This window comes from Ranitomeya variabilis, chromosome 5, assembly GCF_051348905.1.
Source record: "Ranitomeya variabilis isolate aRanVar5 chromosome 5, aRanVar5.hap1, whole genome shotgun sequence".
NCBI lineage: Eukaryota > Metazoa > Chordata > Amphibia > Anura > Dendrobatidae > Ranitomeya > Ranitomeya variabilis.
In genome coordinates this window covers 225,202,471-225,226,347 of record NC_135236.1, presented here as the reverse complement: position 1 = coordinate 225,226,347, position 23,877 = coordinate 225,202,471, and the positions used below count along the sequence as shown (strand labels likewise).

Sequence of the window (23,877 nt, the reverse complement as noted above, 5' to 3'; positions counted from 1 at the left end):
TCCAGATCAGCTCTACTGATGATTAAGTCATATCCTATAGATAAAATGCCGTCATGTATCGTTTACCTGTATGCAGCCTTTTAAGCACTGTGTGCTTCTGCCCAGGCATATGACGTCCTTCCTGTCTATGGCCTGCATGTTCAAAGATGTTGGGCGGATATCCGGTTCTTGGAACACTGCAGCGGTGGTGACGCACAAACGTCTCCTCCCAACCATGCGTCAACTGGTAAATCCGTCCAATAGTTGTTGTAAATATAACAAGGTATTCTCAAAGGGAATAGGTATTGTAGTGATATGAAACCACATCCCACCAATATACAAATCCTATCCCGGTAAACATACTGTCTATTCATTAGCAAGGAACAGGAAAATGATTCTTATTTGATCGATGAGCAGAAACCTCCTGATCAGATTAAATACAACCATCAAGTATTTTGTAGGGTCATTCCCACGGCATATATAAGCCCTAAAGGATTACCCTGAGGACTCGGTAGATCGACTAGATACACATATGAGAAAGGTATGTTTCGACAGAAGTGAGTGCCTCACTTAAAGGGCAGGTTACTTTTAAGTACAATCGGCTATAGTGCGATCTAGTCAACACTCTCACAATACCCTCGGGGTTATCTATGGAATATAGCTTGGAATGTCCCAATCATAAAACTTAACTTTTAATAATAAGTTCAAAACCCAGACAAACCACTTATAAACAACCAAAAAAGTGCTCATGTGAACCAGTGCTCAAGAAATAAAAATTGGTTGGATCTCACCAATAGTAGCAGAGTAGTATGCCTCTCCAATAGTAGCGGATGTATAGTCACAATGGTATGTCACTCTGTATCCTCAATTGAGGGTCCGCAGTTCAGACATAGGGACTGGGGGTAGGGTTATTTTTCTCCTTCCCTGTTATACCTGTTATGATCCTTAGTGGCTTAGGATCACAAATCTGACCAGCTAAGTAGGAGAAATAGGACGAGCTCTGGGGATGTGGTAACTGGACTGACCGCAAACCTGATCCTAACCGCACACACACTATAGGCAGCCATGGAACGTACCTAAAATCCTAGACGTCTCTTCAGAGCCTGAGAAACTGACTACCCCTAGAGAGAAATAAGAGCCTCACTTGCCTCAGAGAAATAACCCCAAAGTTTAGAACAGCCCCCCACAAATAATAACGGTGAGTGAAGGAGAAAGCACAAATGCAGTAATGAAAACAGGTTCAGCAAAGGAGGCCCGCTAATCACTAAATAGAAAGAGGACAGTAAAGAATCTATGCGGTCAGTACAAAACCCTATCCAAAAATATCCACGCAGAGGATGCAAGAACCCCCACACCAACTAACAATGTGAGGGGAGAACCTCAGCACCCCAGAGCTACCAGCAAGTGAGAAGATCACATATTAGCAAGCTGGACTGAACTCATCATATACTGAGAAAACATATTGAACACAGATGAGCAAAAAATGAGCTAGCAAAAACTTAGCTTCTCTTGGAGAGCCAGATAACGAATGAAGTCAGGAGAGATCAGGACCAGCACTGAATAACAACGACAGCAGGCAAGGAGTGAAGGTCCAGCTGAGTTAAATAGAAAACCTGACTAGCAGGTGACGAGGCAGCTGATCCCAGCCACAGACCCGCAGAATAACAAAAGAGCCACCAGAGAGAGCCCAAAGATAGAACTCACACAGTACCACTCACGACCACAGGAGGGAGTCTGAAAACAGAGTTCACAACATATACCCATTCAAACTCCTATCCTCACAAGGACAGGCCCCAAGTGATCCCAAACTATGGACACCACCAACAAATGGACAAACTCGAGATTACTCCCTGGGTGAGATCCAACCAATTTTTATTTCTTGAGCACTGGTTCACATGAGCACTTTTTTGGTTGTTTATAAGTTGTTTGTCTGAGTTTTAAACTTATTATTAAAAGTTAAGTTTTATGATTGGGACATCCTCCAAGCTATATTCCACAGGTTACTTTTAACTCTTGGATTTATTGAGGCTAGTGACACTGCAGAAACTTCATGGCAGAATTGGTGAAAATAAAAAAGGAGAAAGCAAAAAAGAATAAGAGGGCATGGGGGAACTATACTGGCCCTATTTTGGACTATGCTCTTCTGTGCCCTACCTAACGCGGAGGTTGGCACCGTAGGAACCTGTGCACATGGCGCCCACACTCTCTGGTGGCTTACCCTCAACTAGCTCTCCCTAAATACACTGATCTACAAGAAAGGAGCAAAAGAGTTGTTCACTGAGATCAGTGTGATGTATCGTCCACAGCAAGAAAATCCATTGTTATTCCTTCCGCAGCATCATTTGGTCTCAATTTCCCCCCTGTAGGGAGAGGGTAGATTTGCTCTATACACCTAAATGAAATGTAATCATCTTGGTATTAGCCACATGTGTCCCTTTTATTGATAGTATCCTGTAGATGGTCCCCAATTCTTCTACAAAATTATCTCCTTGTTTTGCCTATATAATCTACACCACATTCACTTGTCGCTTTATAGATTATGCCTGTTGAACGGCAATTAATAAAATGTCTTATGGAATAAAGTTCTACCCGTGTTATTTCAATTCTTTTCCTAGTAGTATTGATCTGCATGCTTTTAAACCTCACATCTATAACAACCCTTTTGTTTGTGTGCCAAGCCAAGATTGATCTGTATTCGGCTGGCAATGGCCGTGGACCAACCTATTTAGGACCTTCCCTTGCTGTATGCAATTTGTGGGAGGGGGATAATGTCATTTCTGATATTTGCATCCATAAGTAGAATAGGCCAGTGTTTAAGAATGTCCTTGACTTCTCCGGCCCTATTAGAAAACTTTGTTATGCATGTTTTTGAATGTAGGTATTAATTTTATTAATATACAAGAAGTTATATTTTAACCCTATCTGCTACATAGAACTGAATTAAGTGTTAGGTGACCACACATCTTAGCTATACAGGTCCTTCTCAAAAAATTAGCATATAGTGTTAAATTTCATTATTTACCATAATGTAATGATTACAATTAAACTTTCATATACTATAGATTCATTATCCACCAACTGAAATTTGTCAGGTCTTTTATTATTACTATTATTATTATTATTATTATTTATTGTTATAGCGCCATTTATTCCATGGCGCTTTACAAGTGAGGAGGGGTATACATAATAAAAACAAGTACAATAATCTTGAACAATACAAGTCATAACTGGTACAGTAGGAGAGAGGACCCTGCCCGCGAGGGCTCACAATCTACAAGGGATGGGTGAGAATACAGTAGGTGAGGATAGAGCTGATCGTGCAGCGGTTGGTTGATCGGTGGTTACTGCAGGTTGTAGGCTTGTCGGAAGAGGTGGGTCTTCAGATTCTTTTTGAAGGTTTCGATGGTGGGCGAGAGTCTGATATGTTGTGGTAGAGGGTTCCAGAGTAGGGGTGATACGCGAGAGAAATCTTGTATGCGATTGTGGGAAGAGGAGATAAGAGGGGAGCAGAGAAGGAGATCTTGTGAGGATCGGAGGTTGCGTGTAGGAAAGTACCGGGAGATGAGGTCACAGATGTAAGGAGGAGACAGGTTGTGGATGGCTTTGTACGTCATGGTTAGGGTTTTGTACTGGAGTCTCTGGGCAATGGGGAGCCAGTGAAGGGATTGACAGAGGGGAGAGGCCGGAGAATAGCGGGGGGACAGGTGGATTAGTCGGGCAGCAGAGTTTAGAATAGATTGGAGGGGTGCGAGAGTGTTTGAAGGGAGGCCACAGAGCAGGAGGTTGCAGTAGTCAAGACGAGAGATGATGAGGGCATGGACTAGGGTTTTTGCAGATTCTTGGTTGAGGAATGAACGGATTCGTGCAATATTTTTGAGTTGAAGTCGGCAGGAAGTGGAAAGGGCATGGATATGTGGTTTGAAGGAGAGATCAGCGTCAAGGATAACCCCGAGGCAGCGAGCTTGTGGGACTGGGGAGAGTGGGCAGCCATTTACTGTAATGGATAGGTTCGTTGGGGGGGTCACGTGAGATGGGGGAAAGATGATGAATTCTGTTTTGTCCATGTTAAGTTTCAGAAATTTAGCGGAGAAGAAGGATGAAATAGTGGACAGACATTGAGGGATTCTGGTTAGTAGGGAGGTGATATCTGGTCCAGAGATGTAGATCTGTGTGTCATCAGCATAGAGGTGATACTGAAAGCCATGAGATTCTATGAGCTGTCCCAGGCCAAAGGTGTAAATGGAGAAGAGCAGGGGCCCAAGGACTGAACCTTGTGGGACTCCGACAGAGAGGGGGCGAGGTGAGGAGGTGGTGTGTGAGTGGGAGACGCTGAATGTCCGGTCTGTTAGGTATGATGAGATCCAGGATAGGGCCAAGTCTGTGATGCCAAGGGATGAGAGGGTCTGTAATAATAGGGAATGGTCCACTGTGTCAAAGGCAGCCGACAGGTCGAGGAGGAGGAGAACAGAGTAGTGTCGCTTGCTCTTGGCGGTTAAAAGGTCAGTGGTGACCTTAGTTAGGGCAGTTTCAGTGGAATGGTGTGACCGGAAGCCAGATTGTAAGCGGTCAAAGAGGGAGCAAGAAGAGAGATGGGAGGACAGTTCAAGGTAGACGTGTTGTTCCAGTAGTTTTGAGGCATAGGGGAGAAGTGATATAGGGCGATAGCTAGATACAGAGGATGGGTCAAGAGAGGGCTTTTTGAGGATAGGTGTGATGGAGGCATGTTTAAAGCTTGAGGGGAAAACACCATTTGTTAGTGATAGGTTGAAGAGATGGGTTAGGGTTGGGATGAAGATTGTGGTGAGGTTTGGGATGAGGTGGGTTGGGAGCGGGTCAAGTGCACAGGTGGTGAGATGCGATCTTGAGAGTAGAGTGGAGAGTTGATCTTCTGTAATGGTGGAGAAGTTGGTTTTGGAGGTGGAGGGCTGGGTAGTTGGGAGGAAGGGCTCTGGGGCTTGTTGACCAAAACTGTCTCTGATGTTATCAATCTTCTGCTTGAAGAATGAGGCAAAGTCTTCAGCAGAGATAAGTGAGGAGGGAGGAGGTGCTGGGGGACGGAGGAGAGAATTGAAGGTGTTGAATAACTGTTTAGGGTTGTGAGACAGGGAGGATATGAGAGATGAGAAGTAGGTTTGTTTAGCTGTGGCGAGTGCGGTCTTGAAAGTAGTGAGGGACTGTTTGAATGCGATTAAGTGGTCGTTGGAGTGGGATCTTTTCCATCTGCGCTCAGCAGCCCTGGAAGCTTGCCTCAGTTCTTTGGTCAGGCTGGTGTGCCAGGGCTGTCTGTTGATTTTGCGAGCTTTGGTATGTGTAAGTGGGGCAGCAGATTCCAAAGCTACAGCTATTGTGGTGTTATATAGAGAGGCAGCGTCATCCGCATTGTGTATGGAACTTATGTCTGTGAGAGGGAGGAGGGATTCAGAGAATGAATGTAGGTCAAGATGTTTAAGATTTCTGCGAGGGTGTGAAAGTTTGTGGGGTGGGGACTCTAGACATGGAGTGGGGAGAGATGAGAATGTGAGAAGGTTGTGGTCAGAGAGAGGAAGAGGCGAGTTAGAGAGGTTAGATAGGGAGCAGAGGCGGGTGAAGATGAGGTCCAGTGTGTGACCATCTTTGTGAGTGGCTGCAGAAGACCATTGAGTGAGGCCGAAGGAGGAAGAGAGAGATAGAAGTTTAGTGGCAGCTGAGAGGGAAGTGTCAATGGGTATGTTGAAATCGCCCATGATGATAGTGGGGATGTCCGCAGAAAGGAAATGAAGTAGCCAGGTGGTGAAGTGGTCAAAGAAGGTGGTGGCTGGCCCTGGGGGGCGGTAAATGACAGCCAGTTGGAGGTTGGAGGGGGAGTAGATGCGCACAGAGTGCACCTCAAAGGAAGGGAGGGTAACAGAGGGTGGCAGTGGGATTGGGGTGAAGGAGCAGTTATCTGACAGGAGAAAACCAACTCCTCCACCATGCTTGCTGCTGGGGCGGGGTGTGTGAGAAAGGTGGAAGCCACCGTAAGAGAGTGCAGCAGGGGAGGCCGTGTCAGAAGGGGTGAGCCAGGTTTCGGTGATGGCGAGGAAGGAAAGTTTGGTAGTAACAAAAAGATCATGGATGTAGGAAAGCTTGTTACAGACAGAGCGAGCGTTCCACAGAGCTCCTGTTAGTGGGACTGGGGAAGCGGGGGCTGGGCGAATGGGTATAAGGTTAGAGAGGTTACGGAAGTTTGTGATGGAGCGTGGGTGGGAGGTAGAAATGACTGTGGGAATATGGTGAGGAGGACCAGGATTTGGAGAGATATCACCAGCAGTGAGAAGGAGCAGAGATAGTGTTAGCAGGTGGGAGCAGGAGAGAGCGTGAGGGGGCTGCCTGTGCTTTGAGACAGAGGATTGTATGTTAAGGAACAGTTCTGAGGAGGAGGTGAGATGGATGGGGAGGATTGAAGAGGAGATGAACAGTTCCTTACTTGGTGTGGGGATTGGGGGAGGTTGCAGAAAGTGAAAGATTATAGGGGTAAAAGTGACAACAAACAGAAACATTGTTTGCAGTGACTGGCCAGTTACCTTCAGTTCCCTTCAGGTGCAATTCAGGTTTTAATTCTAATGTAATCCACACTTTTAGAACACACTTCTAGAAATCACACTGCAGACTGAAGTCATGCAGACTTGTGCTAGGCAATATATGGAAAACTAAGTGCGTTCAGGTGTGGAGCAGAGAGGAGTGGTCTCTGCTCATCTTGGTCAGAGAATTAAGGGTCGACCAGATGCATACAATCAAGACTAAGTAAACAAGGTCATAAATATCAGAGTAAGTTGGGGGTTAGCTGAAAGGCATACCATCACAATGCTAGGAGCAGGGGAAAGTCTATGCGCAAAGCTGGGTGATGTATTATGTGCGCTTCATAGGAGATCTGGATGAACATACCATCACAATGCTAGGAGCAGGGGAAAGTCTATGCGCAAAGCTGGGTGATGTATTATGTGCGCTTCATTGTTTTAATACTGATGATTTTGGCATACAACTCCTGATAACCCAAAAAACCTGTCTCAATAAATTAGCATATTTCACCCGACCAATCAAATAAAAGTGTTTTTTAATACCAAACAAAAAAACCATCAAATAATAATGTTCAGTTATGCACTCAATACTTGGTCGGGAATCCTTTGGCAGAAATGACTGCTTCAATGCGGCGTGGCATGGAGGCAATCAGCCTGTGACACTGCTGAGATGTTATGGAGGCCCAGGATGCTTCAATAGCGGCCTTAAGCTCATCCAGAGTGTTGGGTCTTGCGTCTCTCAACTTTCTCTTCACAATATCCCACAGATTCTCTATGGGGTTCAGGTCAGGTTGTGGAGAAGGACCGATTCCAGACCTTGGGGAACCTGAGGAAGCAGTGGACTGAGTCTGGTGTGGAAACATCCAGAGCCACCGTGCACAGGCGTGTGCAGGAAATGGGCTACAGGTGCCGCATTCCCCAGGTAAAGCCACTTTTGAACCATAAACAGCGGCAGAAGCGCCTGACCTGGGCTACAGAGAAGCAGCACTGGACTGTTGCTAAGTGGTCCCAAGTACTTTTTTCTGATGAAAGCAAATTTTGCATGTCATTCGGAAATCAAGGTGCCAGAGTCTGGAGGAAGACTGGGGAGAAGGAAATGCCAAAATGCCTGAAGTCCAGTGTCAAGTACCCACAGTCAGTGATGGTGTGGGGTGCCATGTCAGCTGCTGGTGTTGGTCCACTGTGTTTCATCAAGGGCAGGGTCAATGCAGCTAGCTATCAGGAGATTTTGGAGCACTTCATGCTTCCATCGGCTGAAATGCTTTATGGAGATGAAGATTTCATTTTTCAGCACGACCTGGCACCTGCTCACAGTGCCAAAACCACTGGTAAATGGTTTACTGACCATGGTATTACTGTGCTCAATTGGCCTGCCAACTCTCCTGACCTGAACCCCATAGAGAATCTGTGGGATATTGTGAAGAGAAAGTTGAGAGACGCAAGACCCAACACTCTGGATGAGCTTAAGGCCGCTATTGAAGCATCCTGGGCCTCCATAACATCTCAGCAGTGTCACAGGCTGATTGCCTCCATGCCACGCCGCATTGAAGCAGTCATTTCTGCCAAAGGATTCCCGACCAAGTATTGAGTGCATAACTGAACATTATTATTTGATGGTTTTTTTGTTTGGTATTAAAAAACACTTTTATTTGATTGGTCGGGTGAAATATGCTAATTTATTGAGACAGGTTTTTTGGGTTATCAGGAGTTGTATGCCAAAATCATCAGTATTAAAACAATAAAAGACCTGACAAATTTCAGTTGGTGGATAATGAATCTATAGTATATGAAAGTTTAATTGTAATCATTACATTATGGTAAATAATGAAATTTAACACTATATGCTAATTTTTTGAGAAGGACCTGTACATCTTTTTAAGGTCTAGCTACATAGTTGCAATGATTTTCAGGTCAGGGAACTGTGAGGGCGATTGTAAAACCTTCAGCTGGCGCCTTTTGATGTAGTCTAGTGTGGATTTTGACATCTGTTTAGGATGATTATCCATTTGTAGTAGCCATCCTCTTTTGAACTTCAGCTTTTTTATAGATGGTGTTTGCATCAAGAATTTTTTGAAATGTCATCAAATCCATTTTTCCCTCCATCTTTGAAATGTTTTCCTTGCCATTGGCTGCAACACAACACCAAAGCATGATTGATCCATCCACATGCTTAATGGTTGACGAGATGTTTTTTCTGAAATTCACTTACTTTTGATCATTGTGGCTAAAGAGTTCTAATTCACCTCATCAGTCCACAGGACTTGTTTCCAAAAAGTCAATCAGGCTTATTTAGATTTTCTTTTGCATGTGTTTGATGGTGAGGAAGCAGGAGTTTTTCTTCTGATGACTCTTCCATGAAGGCTAGATTTGTGTAGGTGTCTCTGAACAGTAGTATGATGTACCACAACTCCAGAGTCGGCTAAATCATTCTAAAGGTCTTTTGCAGTCAAGTAGCAGTTCTGATTTGCCTCTAGCAATCCTACAAGCAGCGGTCACTGAAATTTTGCTTTGTCTTTCAGACCCTTTCTTGACCTCTACTGTTCCTGGTAACTGCCATTTCTTAATTACATTTCGAACTGAGGAAAGGGCAAGTTTAAAATGCTTTTGTCTTCTTACAGCCTTCTCCTGCTTTGTCGGCCTCCACCATTTTCATTTTCAGAGTGCTAGGCAGCTGCTTAAAAGAATCCATGGCCGCTGTTTTTTGGCACAAGGAGGCTGGGGTTTATAAAGCTGGGAACTTTGCATCATCTGGCCTTTTCTAACGATGATGGTGAACAAGACATAACCCGAACAGGCTAATTGAGGTCTAAAACCTTGGTCAGTTATCTGAGCCCACAAAACTCCAAAGAGTGCCCAATCTTTTGCATCAGCCCATTTTCTCTTTTGTAATTTTCAAAATGTAAAAAAAGACGGTCTTTAACTCTAGGCCTTTTAGAGATCACTTCATCTTCAACTTGCTTAACTGTTAACAGTAATTTTGACCAGGGATGCCCAAACTTTTACATGCCACTGTGTATCAGCCTCTTGGTAAATGTTCAGTTGCATTGTAACCTTTTGTAGTTAGACTTTTAGTTCAAATCTGTCTACATTTGATTTGTTTCCAACATCCTCTGACCCAAAATCCACACCACCTACTCCCTGCTCCTATAAATATGGGTTTGGAAGCCGCCATCTGTGTAATTAAATACATTAGACTTCCCAACCTTGTCATTCTTATTTAATGGCTAAGAAGCTCAGAATTTAGTATAGGAATCCTGCACATCAGGGCCATGTCTGTAAAAACCAGCTGGGTAAGGTTTGGTAAAAGTACAGGGTGTGATCATGGTAAATCATGAGTGGGAATTGTGAAAGAGGCTTTTCTATCACAAATAGTAATGCTGTGGTTATTTGTTTTCTAGAAGGGGAATAAACATTTGCAGCTAGCTTCCCCATAGATTACAGCTGATCAGGGTAGGATGAGTTGTCCGCATGGGCCTCTCGCCTTATGTCTACGTTGTAACATTGCATCGGACTGTAATTCTACACACTGTCTGCCTTATAGCGCTTGTAATAACAGTATATGCTTTTACAAGTAGGATATTAATGTTCCTAAAAGGGATTGATTATAGTAGACAACCAATTAAATGTTCTGATACTTGTCTATGGAACCTCAGTAATCAGATGGCCATCAATGATTTCACTGTTGCCTGCAGTTTCAGCTCCATGTGTCCCAGTCTGTAACCTGCTGGATGTGCTTTATGATCTATAAAATACATTGTAGTGTAAAAGTGTTTTCTGTAGGCTAATAAATCTCCGGAGTTATATTGGTTACCACCATTAATGTATAAATTTTTGATTTCATGAAGCTCCCCACACTTTAAATCTTTGTAGAGCTTTTCCCATACCAGTTTGGTTGTGTAGTCATGTCTAGTATTGTATATGCTGGAAATGTAACATGAGCAGCATCTATTCCCTTACATGCCATTGTTCTCCATCTTTGATGGCAAAGAAATAGACATATTGTTCTAGGAGTTGAAACCCAGCCTTGTGAGCTTTCCTCATAATACAACGTACTATTGAACCGTTCTCCATCCAGGTGGGGAGCATTTATACAATGTATTGCATAAAACTGTGCTTGAGATCGCGGTATGCACATGTGCTGACTGCGGCGCCATTTTATTGACCGTGTACTACAACGTCCACATAGTAGTGCGCACATGCAGGCTATTACGCCTATGGCTGATGCATGCAAACTGCTATGTGGACATTTTAGATTAATAATTCAATAAAGTGGCGCCGGAGTCAACGCGTGCCCATACAGCGCTATCTGGTGCCATTTTTGTGAAGACAGTGTCTGCGAATTTGTATATACAGTGTCTTCAATAAAAGTGCACCCGAGATCATGGTATGCGCACACGCTGACCCCGGCACCATTTTATTGAAGTAATGTGCTACAACATCAATATAGCAGTGCGCCGGACATAGGAATAATGGGGACGGCCGGTGCGTGCGCACTGCTATGTTCATGTTGTAGTACAATTCTTCAATAAAATGGCGCCAACGTCTACATGTGTGCATCTTGAGATACCTGGTGCCATTTTGTTGAAGACACTGAATTTGCATACACAGTATCTTCGTGAAAATGATAAGAGTATGCGAATGCGCTGACTCCGGCACCTCACTGAGCAGGTGCCGCCCATCCCGGCATCGGACAGGAGGACGCATTCACTGTTATATATAAGATACAAAACAATACAATGGCTGCTGGTGGAGGAGAAAGTGACCAGACCTGTCCATCAATCTCCTCCAATTGTAAAATACCTCACATGGGAAAATAGCTTTCCTATTGAAGGAGCAGATGCAGGTCTGGTCACATGCTCCTCCAGCAGCGGTCATTGTATGGACAGAAGTGATGGTCAGTTTGTGTGGAAAGCTGCAGTAACCACAGAAAGTGGCAGGCATCTTTACCCAAGAGTCAGTCAGTGAGCGCATTCTGAAAGTCTAAGGTTACGCTCCTATGATGAGTTTGTGTTTGCCGTGCAAAAAGTGCAGCGCGTCTCTCAGTCCCTGTAAAGTGGATAGGATTTATAGAAATCTCATGCCTTGTCCATAGCATAAACTGACCGGCGGTGCGTGCGTGAAAGCCACAACATTCCACCTTCTCTGGTGGGTACACTAAGTTTTGTGCCAATTTTCCCTTAGATGCTGAAATCCACAGGTTAAAGAGTTCTAAACTCTCCTGGAGACCATTTGCGTTTTGTTTGTTTTTTTTTGTTTTTTTTAATCTGTCTTTTTCTAATCTCTTCTCAGCGGGTTTGTGGCCACACACTACATTAGAAGGAATCTCCGCAGGTTTATGCTATGTAATCGAAGAGCAGCATGATGTAGGGGCTGAGAGCCACATTCCAGCTATGTGTTACTTACTAAGCTGTGTTGAAGTTTCAATAAAATCGGTATTTTATCAACAGGAAATGATACTGGACTAGATGTCTTGTGCCTCCTAGTCAACTGCTGTGTAACCCCGCCCCCACCACTGATTGGCAGCTTTGTGTCAATGTACAGTGTACTGATAAAGCTGCCGATTGGTGGTGTGGGCAGATTATATAGACCTCAGCAAGCAGAAGACTGGTAGATCTGTAGCAAAAAACAGCAATTGTATCAAAATGACAGCATTAGGACAAGCAAGTTACACATCACTGGAATCAGGGTCTCAGCCCCTATAGCTTGCTGCTCTCAGATAACATACCAAAAACCTGGAAACAGATTCTCATGTTTAATGTACTAGGAAACACAGAGCATGGAATTGCAAAAATTATTTTTAACCCAAGATGCACACATTTAAGTGAAGTAAAAAAAAAAAATTGTCCCCAACCCCTTTAATACATTGGAGGATGTTGTGACTGGAAAGGGGCATAATGAATGTTGTATCCAGTGCTTGGGGGCACGAGGTGGAAGATTGACTATAGTTCACCGTTACTAGTGTGATCGTATGAAAATGCAAAATGATGCATCTGCAAAACTAAGGAGAGGAGGATAGGTGGGACTTCGAGTGACTGTCTTTTCTTTATATTTAATAAACTTACCTGAAAATATGAGAAATGGATTCTGTATCTTTATAATTCACCAATTAAGGTATGGATATTTCAATTTTAGGGTCCCACCAGAATGGAGTAATGCAGAACAACCAGCATGGACAGCAGCAGAGGTCAGGAAGGCAATATAACAACTCTAGAACATCACATCAGCCTGCGGACCACCCATCTTTACCGCGGCAAATGGCTGGAGCAGCGGCACCTAGAAATCCACTGCAGCTTCAAAGTTTGGACTTCCTTCGAGTACCGGACCAAGGTGTTGCTGGGTAAGGCTTATTTAACATACATTAGTCTGAAGCCGATCAACACTTGCCTAACGGTTAATTATGAAGTTAATCATTTCTGTGACAGTCAGCATAGGGCGCCATTATACGGTTGTTAGATCCAGCTTTTGGATTGGGCCCCAGCAACCCATTAGTGTTCCAGTCATCCATACTTTAAGGGCCCCTTTCCACTTGCGAGATAAACGTCTGTGTTTCGCATGTGGAAACCAAGCTGTGGCGCCGGCACTTGGGAGCGGAGCGTGCGGCTCCATGTGTTGCTATGCAGCCGCACGCTCCGCTCTGGAGTGCCGGCGCCAAAGCTTGGTTTCCACATGCGAGATACGGGCGTGTTTCTCGCAAATGGAAACAAGCCCTAATACCCATGATGTGCGCTGTAGTGTCCAGCTTCTCGGGGGAGCACTGGGTGGTTTCCATCTGAAAGGTCAGAATAACAACATGTTAGCTGGCAGAGAGGAAATAAAGAGGCGATTGATGAGCAGAGTATTCCACAGTGATGAGCAGAGTCCTCAAATAACTTTAGATTCTTACACATATACAGTGACGGAATGTCTTAATTTCAGATTTCATCAAGAAAAGAACAGATATGAAGTGCAAGAAAGCTGATAGTACTAGAAGGGAAAGGTGTCTACCTTGCCTTACTCTACTGTTCTACTAACAAAATTAAGAAAATGAAGCTTTAGGCTATGTTCACACGATCCTTTTTTTGATCCTTTTTTTTTCAGGTCCTTTTTCCATGCAGGGTACAGTCCAATGTTACTCTATGGAAAACAAAAACCGCTGTGCCCACTATCCTTTTTTTCTCAGGCAAATCCGCAAGGATTTGCCTGCAGAAAAAAAGAAGTACCATGTCACTTCTTTCTGCAGATTCAGCTCCTGTTTTCAACAGGCACCAATAGGAAAGTGCTGTTGAAAACCCACAGAGGAATCTGCAGAAGAAACTGCAGGAAAATCAGCAGTGCAGTTTTGCACTGCGGGTTTTCCAAATCAGGACCTGAAAAAAAAAGGATCAAAAAAAGGATCGTGTGAACATGGCCTAATTCTATCACATGCTCGGATGGGGTCTCTAGTCCAAAGAACTAAGTGCACTTCTGCAGGGAAGGAAGCTGGTTTCTCTGACCAGATACAGTACAAATGTTCTTAGAATTGCATAATCAAGTACAGGCAAAGTTTGTTGAAAGTGCAATTCTGTTTTAACCCCTTAATGATGGCCAATATGTCTTTTAACTGACCTGAGATATTAGGGAATAGCCTCCCCATGCAGGTGACAATCCAGTAGCTGTCGGCTGTACACTATAGCTGACAACTTGCTGTATCAGCCACGATCAGTGTTTGCACCGTCCAAATCTGTTTAACCCCTTAGATGCTGCTGTCAATAGTGACTACATCATTATAAATGGTTAACAGAGTGTGGGGGCTTCCTCTTTATCCAAATTGGTGCCCTCCGATCATGATTGTGTGGTCCTGTTGTTTGCCATGGCAATTCATGACCAAATAGCGGCCTAAAGGTACCGTCACACTCAGCAACTTTACATCTCGTTGTGTTTGACACGCAGCAGCGATCTGGATCCCGCTGTGATATCGCTGGTCGGAGCTAGAAGTCCAGAACTTTATTTGGTCGTCAGGTCGGCGTGTATCGTCGTGTTTGACATCAAAAGCAACGATGTCAGCAGTGTTTTACATGGCGCTAACGACCTGCGAGAACGATAAGTGAGTCGCCGTTACGTCACTGGATCGCTCCTGCATCGTTCTGGAGCTGTTGTGTTTGACGTCTCTACAGCGACCTAAACAGCGACGCTGCAGCGATCGGCTCGTTGTCTATATTGCTGCAGCGTCGCTGAGTGTGACGGTACCTTTAGAGTCTGACTGCTGTAGTAATCTGTTCAGAAGTTAGCGACATTTAGGTGATAAAATACACATTTTCATTTCTGTCGTGCCACTTTCCATTAATTCCTGTAAAGCACCTGAAGGGTTAATAAACTACCTGACTGCAGTTTTCAATATATCGGGGGGTGCGGTTTTTAAAATTGTATCACGTTTGGGGGTTTTCCAATATATAGGACCCCTAAAGTCACTTCAAACATGGATAGGTCCCTAAAAAAATAAATGTTGTAAATTTCCTTGAAAAAAATGAAAAATTGATGCTACATTTTTAAACCTCCTAAAATGCTAACAAAATAAAACAACATTTTAGAAATGGTGCTGATGTAAAGCAGACATGTGGGAAATGTTTATCTCTCTAATCCTGATGGTCATACCACAGCAAACCATTAATAATCATTCAAATTTAGAAAAGTGCAAATTTTTTAACATTTTTCTCTAATTTTTGTTACTTTTTATAAACACAAAACATATTGACCTAAATTTACCATTATCATAAAGTATAATGTGTTATGAAAAAACAGTCTGAAAATCACTGGGATTTCTTGAAGCGTTGCAGAGTTATTACCATATAAAGTGACACTGGTCAGATTTCAAAAATTTGGCTCCATCACTAAGGGGTTAAGCTTGTCTTGGGCTACCTGCACAGATAATGATCTTTCCATAAGATCTACTTGAAATCTTTTAAGTCTCCCATTAATTTGTAACAAATCCATTCAGTAATTTCGGCAACTAAATATTTAACGTGGGAATTATCCTTTCTAGAGAAGCATTGCAGTAATGCTTTTGCCACTATTTTTGTATCATCAAATGTTGCCATGTAATGGGCATTGCCAAATGGATAGTATTAACATGAAATTTGCCAATTATCTCTAATTCTTAAGCAATGTGATCTTAAATCTGGCGTATTTGAAGACTGTATTCTATCACAGACTAAGCACACTTAGTTGTGTGAAAGTGTTTGCCCTCTTCCTGATTTCCTATTCTTTTGCATGTTTGGCACACTTAAAGGTTTTAGATCACCAAACAAAATGTAAATATTGGACAAAGATAACATAAGGCTACGTTCACACTTGCGGTGTGCGCCGCAGCGTCGGGCGCCGCAGCGTCGCTGCATGCGTCATGCGCCCCTATATTTAACATGGGGGCGCATGGACATGCGTCGCACTTGCGTTTTGCGCCGCATTCGTCCCTGCGGCGCCCGCGTCTGGGCGCAGAGGACGCAGCAAGTTGCATTTTTGCTGCGTCAAAAATCAATGAAAAAAAGGACGCATGCGGCGCAAAACGCAGCGTTGTGCATGCGTTTTGCTGCGTTTTTGTTTGCGTTGTGCGTTGCGGCGCCGACGCTGCGGCGCACAACGCAAATGTGAACGTAGCCTAAGTAAAACAAAATGCAGTTTTTAAATGAAGGTCTTTATTAAGGGAAAAAGAAATCCAAAGCTAGAAGTAAATGTGTGAAAGTCATTGCCTTCTAATTTTTTTAGCAGCAACTGAAATCAAGCATTTGCGATGAGTATTTTACAACGCTCTGGAGGAATTTTGGCCTGCTAATCTTTACAGATTTGTTGTAATTCAGCCACATTGGAGGGTTTCAGAGCATGAACCGCCTTTTTAAGGTGATTCCACAGCATCTCAATTGGATTAAGGTCAGGACTTTTACTAGGCCAATCCAAAGTCTTAATTTTGTTGTTCTTAAGCCATTCAGATATGGACTTCCTGGCGTGTTTTGGATTGTTTTGCTGCAGAACCCAAGTTTGCTTTAGCTTTAGGTCACGAACAGATAGGTGGACATTCTCCTTCAGGATTTTTTGGCAGACCGCAGAATTCTTGGTTTCATTTACCACAGCGAGTCTTCCAGGTCCTGAAGCAGCAAAACAGTCCCCTGTCAATCACACTACCACCATATTTTACTGTTAGTATGATGTTCCTTTTCTGAAATCCTGTGTTACTTCTCCACCAGATGTAATGGGACATACAACTTCCAAAAACATCCAACTTTTGTCTCATCAGTCCACAGAGTATTCTCCCAAAAGTCTTGGGGATAATCAAGATGTTTTCTGGCAAAACTGACAAGCCTTTTGTTTTTATTGCTCAGTATGGGTTTTCATCTTGGACCTCTGCCATGCAGGCCATTTTTACCCAGTCTCTTATGGTAGAGTCATGAACACTGTCTTTAAGTGACGCCAGCAGTTCTTTGGATGTTGTTATGGGGTCTTTTGTGACCTCTTGGATGAGTCGTCGCTGTGCTCTTGGGTAATTTTGGTCAGCTGACTACTCCTGGGAAGGTTCACCACTGTTCCATGTTTTTGCTATTTCTGGATAATCACTTCTGCTGTGGTTCGCTTGAGTTCCAAAGCTTCAGAAATGGCTTTATAACCTTCTCCAGACAGATCTCAATTGCTTTGTTTCTCATTTGTTCCAGAATCCTATTTAAGTGATTCCTTGATTGAGCACAGGAGTGGCAGTAATCAGGCCTGGGTGTGGCTGGGAAATTTGAACAGTTTCCCAAACCTGTGATAAACCACAATTAATTTGTTTTAAGGGGGAGGGGAAATCACTTTTTCACACAAGGCCCTGTTGGTTTGGATTTATTTTTCCCTTAATAATCTTCATGTAAAAACTGCACTTTGTTTACTTCTGTTATCTTTGTCACATTTAAGTGTTTCAGATAAAAAAAAAAAATGTACATATTGGACAAACATGCAAAAGAGTAAGAAATCAGGAAAGGAGCAAACACTTTTTCACACAACTGTAGTATGACACACTATGATAAATCTGCTGCATTTCAGTCCACACCACCTAGTCACTGTCTTTGTTGCGATAATTTTGGCACACTCATTTTCCCGCTAATTACTGTTCAGAGAGGAAAAGGTGTAACTGTTTTGTATGTATTTAGTTAGCCATGAAAGATGGGGTTTGTTTTTTCGCACAAATTGCACCGTAATCCTTTTCACTTTGCTTGCTACCCCTTTCCCATTGTTTGATATTTGAAAGTGTGACTATTTTTCTTTGTTTAGGCAAACATGCAGTAGACTGTTCCTGCTACGATCTCCTTCATAGCATTTTATGATCACCAGCTCCTATCTCTATAATGAGAAAATCTGTCTCTAACTCCATTTTTCTATTCCTTACTAAATTATGCATTTATTGTTCTGAAAATCTATTGTCATATTTACATGAGCCAATACCAGTGATTGGGAAATCCTTCAAACAATGTATATAATTTGCCATATTAATAGCAAACCTAAGTCTGTGCAGTCTTGCATTAACAGTTACATATAGCTGTATGGATTTGTGCATCATCTGGAAAAGATCTGGTTTGACATTAGAAAGAAAAATCTTTATACTGAAGACAGCAGAAAAATGTTGATGATCTTTCAGCTTAGGGATATATTTTTTTCTGTACTGCAAATGGAGACACGGTTGTACTGTGAGGAACAAGAGACCACAGAAAAATTGCCCACTGCAACTGAAAGACTCTTTGTGCTCGGCAGCTGCTTCCAACCAACTTACTGAGACAATGTTGATTTAACTGCAGTGTAAAACCGCAGGTCGCAATAAATGTGCCATTAAACAAGTCTTACACACAAAGCAGCCTGCTCTATGAAATCTACCTAGTCCGCAGAACAGGCTGATAACGGAAATGCAGAATAAATAGATACGGCTAAATAAATGGTCAGTGATTACAACACATCTCATTCTGGTGTGCTCCAAGAACTATAGCCAGCATTCAGCATAGCGGTGACTGTATCAGGCACCGATAATTACATGAAATCCTAGCTGAGGTTTAGGAATCGAATGTCGCACTGTAGGCGATTCATTGTGGACCAAGTATGCAGCGATGTATATAGCCAGGAAATGGAGTGCAGATTATTTCCATCTTTCTCTGATTGTTCAGTAATGGCAAATGTACTAAATTAATGTGATTTGATCCTTAAACTGTCATTAATTCAGGAGTCAGCAGTCGTAGTCCATACATGAGATAATTTTTACTAATCACTGGTGATAAGCGAACGTGTTCGGATAAGGTGTTTTCTGAGCATGCTCGGGTGCTAGAATAATATGTTCAAGTCCCTGCGCCTGCATGCCTCACAGATGTTCTGCAGCTGCAACACATGCAGGGCCTGTTTGTTAGGTAATCCCTGCATGTGTTGGGGCTGTCGAACAGCCGCGTGTCATGCAGCCGCTTAGACTCAAACATATTATTCGACCATGCCGAAGATGCTCAGTTATCACCAGAGCATGCTCAGATAACACCTTATCGAAGCATGTTCGCTCATCACTAGTAATTACTCATATACTGTCATTCTGATTCTTATGTATGGACTTGGAACATATCGTCACTATACAAGTTCAGTATCCTTAAACTCCAAAACCTTGGTGCCTCAGTGTTTGTCAGTGTGGCAATTATCATGTGACACTGGTGGCTGCCCACAGCTGGAAAAGAATGGCCTTCATCACAGAAATGACTGCACACCCAAGGCCAATGCTCCGGACTTCACATACAGTCCTGGTGGAACAGCTCCACCTGCTGGTCAGTCACTGAATAGGTCTGAAGTAAATCTACAAGAGGTTTCATGATTTCTAAAACTGAAATGTATTTGATTTTTACAGTGCACGTCGACAGACATCAAGTCGGCCCCCTCCAGGTGGAGGAAGACCAAAACCTCAGCCAAAGCCCAAACCTCAAGTGCCACAGTGCAAGGCCCTGTATGCGTATGATGCACAGGATACAGATGAGCTCAGTTTTAATGCCAATGACATCATAGAGATTATCAAAGAAGGTAATTGGCTCAGTCTAATCTGTATGATATGGTTAGATATTTTTTAGCTGCTGTATAATTCCCCGTGTATAGCTCTGTATCATTACATAATAATAGTGTCAGATCTGTTATACTACCAATGCATCCATATGTTTGGTGCAATTGGAAAATGCAACTTTGCCCACAAAAAAACCTGCATGCAGCTGTATTAACGGTTTGTTTGTTTTTATAGAAAGATTGTTGCATGTAGTCTAACTTGATATCATTTTTCTTATTTTTTATTTATTTTTTTGCACCAAAATTTTGATGTAATGTCGCACTTATGTCACTCCCCATTGTCTGGTGCAGTGTAAAAATGTAAGAATTCAAGTGCATTTTAATTTGTAAATCGTTTTCATTGTTAGTTCAGTACTTGTGCTTCATAGCTGTAAATACATTTGCAGCCATAATTATCATTCATAACTTCTAGCTCATAAAGATTTTATTTTACGTAAATGGTGATCCACATCTGGTGTAAATACACGGAGTACTAGGATATAGGCCTATTGCCATATTTATAAATGTTTCTATTATGTCAAAATGTTTGTTCCCTAAACACGTGTCTGAAACGTCGACAGGGCTTCAGAGGAGCATTCCCAGAGAGAATCTGACACCAACTTTACTTCCCAATCTGAGGCCAGCATGAAATGAGGGCATACAAGCCTCCATGTTGTAAACCACTGTGTAATATGCTGCAGCTCTACTAGTCTTCTCAATGCTGAGCCAAGTCCTCTAACTCCGCCCGTGTCACTGATTGGCAGCTTTCTTTGTAAACTGCGCCTAGCATAGACAGAAAACGGCCAATCAGTGATTGGAGTGGTGCAAGCCAGAGCCCATAATTATGGTGGACTTCATGACAGCAGCTCATCACTGAGAAGACTAGAAGAGCTACAGCAAAGTAGTGAATTATCAAAACTGCAGTAGGAAGCCCAGTAAGTAACCCAGCTCTTAGATGGGGCAGCATTAACCTGCTCATGTATTCTGCTACTTACAGACCTTGATGTATTTGGTCTGGGCTTAAAACAATCCAGGTTAGCTTCTCTATGTTAATGACTGTAGTGAAGAATATATTGCAGGAGGGAATAGGGAATGGGGCACCGTTCAGATGACGCATGCGTGATGATTTCCTTGAATGCCTGACACTGAACTTAAAGGGACTCTTGTTCGCACAGAATGACTGTCCAAACCAAGCGCGCTTTCTACCCACTTGTGCTCCATCTGTCGCCGCTCTTTTCTGGCTCTATAAATCCTGAGCTGTCAGAAGGGGGTTTAGATGAAAGGAAACCTAAACGGTCATGAAATCCCTGTGACTAGCGCTTTAGTACAAGGATATCCCATGCAGTGCAGATGATTTAACATGTTTCTTTTCCGGTCACTTACAGATAACTCAGGTTGGTGGACTGGAAGATTACGGGGGAAACAGGGACTTTTTCCAAATAATTATGTCACCAAGATCTAAGACAGACTGCGCAAATGGGACCTGAACCTGTAACGCTTCTCTATTTAACCCCTTCCAGTAATTGTCCAATAGGGGGTGAAGTGCCTGACCTTGTAGCCGGAGAAGCCCCAACCAAATTGTAGCACCGTGAGCTGAACGCTACAAAACGCGGACACCAAAGACCTGAACTGGAAGATATTTATTACACGTTATTCCTACTTGGGGACCTTTTTGCTGAGCGGTGGCCACAATGCATTGCTGAGCAGTGTGTTCCAAGCCTCCGGTGGCACGAGGGTTATGGAGCGAATGGAGTTCTGCTGGGATGTTCTACCTAATGATGGTTGTGTGATCGTTAAAGTGCCTCTTCGTTTACTGATGTTAATTTATACAAAGATGAATTCTATGCACAGTTCCTCACTCCTTGTGCTCCTGGATGAAGGAAACGTTTCATATGCTGCTAATGCATCACTAAGCAATGGAGGAATGTGTAACTGCTGGATCAAGAATGTTTGTGCGAATAACTGAATATCTCCATAAGGCACTGCATACCGAAGATGTGTATTCACTGCACAGTTGCATAGTCTTATATTGAAATATGGCTGGCCCATGTTAACATCTTGATATAGGATGCTGTTACCTGTTACAGGAAGCATCTCGTTCTTTTTAGCTGTAAATTTACATAGCAAATCATATATACTGTACAGATATATACAAAATGTTATAACATGTATGGATGTATAACCCAGGACTCTACTGTACTATCATTGCAGATTTTAGGGCTAATATATCAGGTACTTATGAAATATGCACTTAAAACCATGTTTTTAATGCTTTTTAGCTTTTGCTACTGCTTATACGAAGGAAATTGCTTAGCTGTCGCAAATTTCCTGAATACTGATTAACAGAAACCAGCCCACTCAAAGCCGATATGCTTTCTACATCATGTAATAGGCTATTTAATAAAGATCATTCTGTTTTTACCCACATTGGTGTTTTCCATTATTACTATAGGTTGTGCATCTTTAAAGGGAGTCTGTCACCAGGTTTTTGCGACTCCATCTGAGAGCAACGTGATGTAGGGATGGAGACCCTGATTCCAGCAATGTGTCACTTACTGGGCTGCTTGCTTCTCATTTGAATAAAACTGACTTTTCTGTGCTGCAGATCTAACCGTTCTCTGAATGCTGAGCTCTGTATAACCCTGCTCACACCACTGATTGGCAGCTTTCTGCCTATGCACAGTGTACAAGTGTTCACAGAAAGCTGCCAATCAGTGGTGGGGGCAGGGTTATACAGATATCATGAGTATGGAGGACACCACACTGACAGATTGTCACGCTGGGTGAAGGATAAGTAAGTGCGCAACAACGGGGAGAGGGAGTTGGAACCCAAACACTAGGGGAGTGGAGAACCCTAGGCAGATCTAAAATCACCCTGTCTGCCCTAACCATCCGTATATAGGTTCTGCACCTATCGCCGAGCAGGAACCTAATCCCTGCCTGACCCTAGCAATAGGCCCTGGTTAGGGAGGGGATGGAGTACACTAGTCAGTCCCCACTACAACTAACCGACTATTAGTACATCCAACTAGACAAACAAGTAGAACACCAACACCATGCTCCATCAATTGAATGTATTTAAACCTACAGAACAGGTGTGTAATTAGTAGCAGAAGGTGGAGGTAGCTGTTGGGCCCTAGAGGGAGAAGGATATCGCTCCATAACAGATGCAAAAACCAAGAAGGTGCTTGAGCTAATCGCAAAGACCTTCTACAGCCGGATCCAAGAGGACTGTCACACCTGACACAGGTTTACTAGTCCGCCAGTGATAATCTCCTGCTTTTAAAAAGTCACTTTATCAAAACTCCAGCAAGTAGCCCAGTAAGTGACACATCACTGGAATCTGTGTCTACATTATGCTGCTCTGAGACCCTATAATCAGGTTTTAGCCACTTAATCAGATTCCCATTAAAAGATTTTTGACAACTTCACTATTTTCTCTATCTGCCAAGATCTTATTGACATACACAAATTACGGAAATAACTCCCTCCTAGAATGAAAGTTGTAACCAGCAAGGTACTTTTCTAATAGTTAGCTACCATGTATGCTACTGATAGATAGACATAAAAGGGCCTCTGTGCAAGAACAATATATTGGCCATTTGCAGCCCAGGAGCTCCTAAAAATGCAAAATTGCACCTGCTGTGGAGGTAGAGTTGGGCCCCTGTGATAGTGTTTGCCCTCATTATGATGTCTTCCTATTCTTCTGCATGTTTGTAACACTTTAATATTTACATTTGTTGGGTTATCTTTGTCAAATGTTTCAGATCACCAAAGTAAACACAAAATACAGTTTTTAAATGAAGGTCTTTATTAATGGAAAAAGAAACCTACAGGGCTTTGTCTGAAAAAGTGATTCCCACCTAAACCTAATAACTAGTGTTGAGCATTCCGATGCTGCAAGTATCGGGTATCGGCCGATACTTGCTGTATCGGAATTTCCGATACCGAGATCCGATATTTTTGTAATATCGGATATCGGTATCGAAACAACATTAATGTAAAAAGGTGTAAAAGAAAGAATTAAAATAAAAAAAATCGCTATACTCACCTGTCCGACGCAGCCGGGACCTCAGCGAAGGAACCGGCAGCGTTGTTTGTTTAAAATTCGCGCTTTTACTTGCTTACGTGAATTCCCGGCTTCTGATTGGTCAGGGCGGCCATGTTGCCGGGACGCGGACCAATCACAGCAAGCCGTGACGAAATTACGTCACGGCTTGCTGTGATTGGTCCGCGTCACGGCAACATGGCCGCCATTAACCAATCACAAGCCGTGACGTCACGGGAGGCTGGACACGCGCTTATTTTGAAAAGCGCGCGTGTCCAGCCT

The 23,877-nt window shown here is 43.0% G+C and overlaps 1 protein-coding gene across 1 annotated transcript in view; it reads left to right on the top strand.

The window, feature by feature from the left end:
* Positions 1-21,972, top strand: part of MYO1E (myosin IE) — a 189,285-nt gene extending 167,313 nt beyond the window's left edge. The window contains exons 26-28 of the mRNA XM_077263863.1: positions 12,648-12,852; positions 19,363-19,532; positions 20,933-21,972. Coding sequence (XP_077119978.1) covers positions 12,648-12,852; positions 19,363-19,532; positions 20,933-21,009 — 452 coding nt within the window. The 3' untranslated portion in view covers positions 21,010-21,972. The remainder of the gene's footprint in view (positions 1-12,647; positions 12,853-19,362; positions 19,533-20,932) is intronic.
* The last annotated feature ends 1,905 nt before the right edge of the window (positions 21,973-23,877 follow it).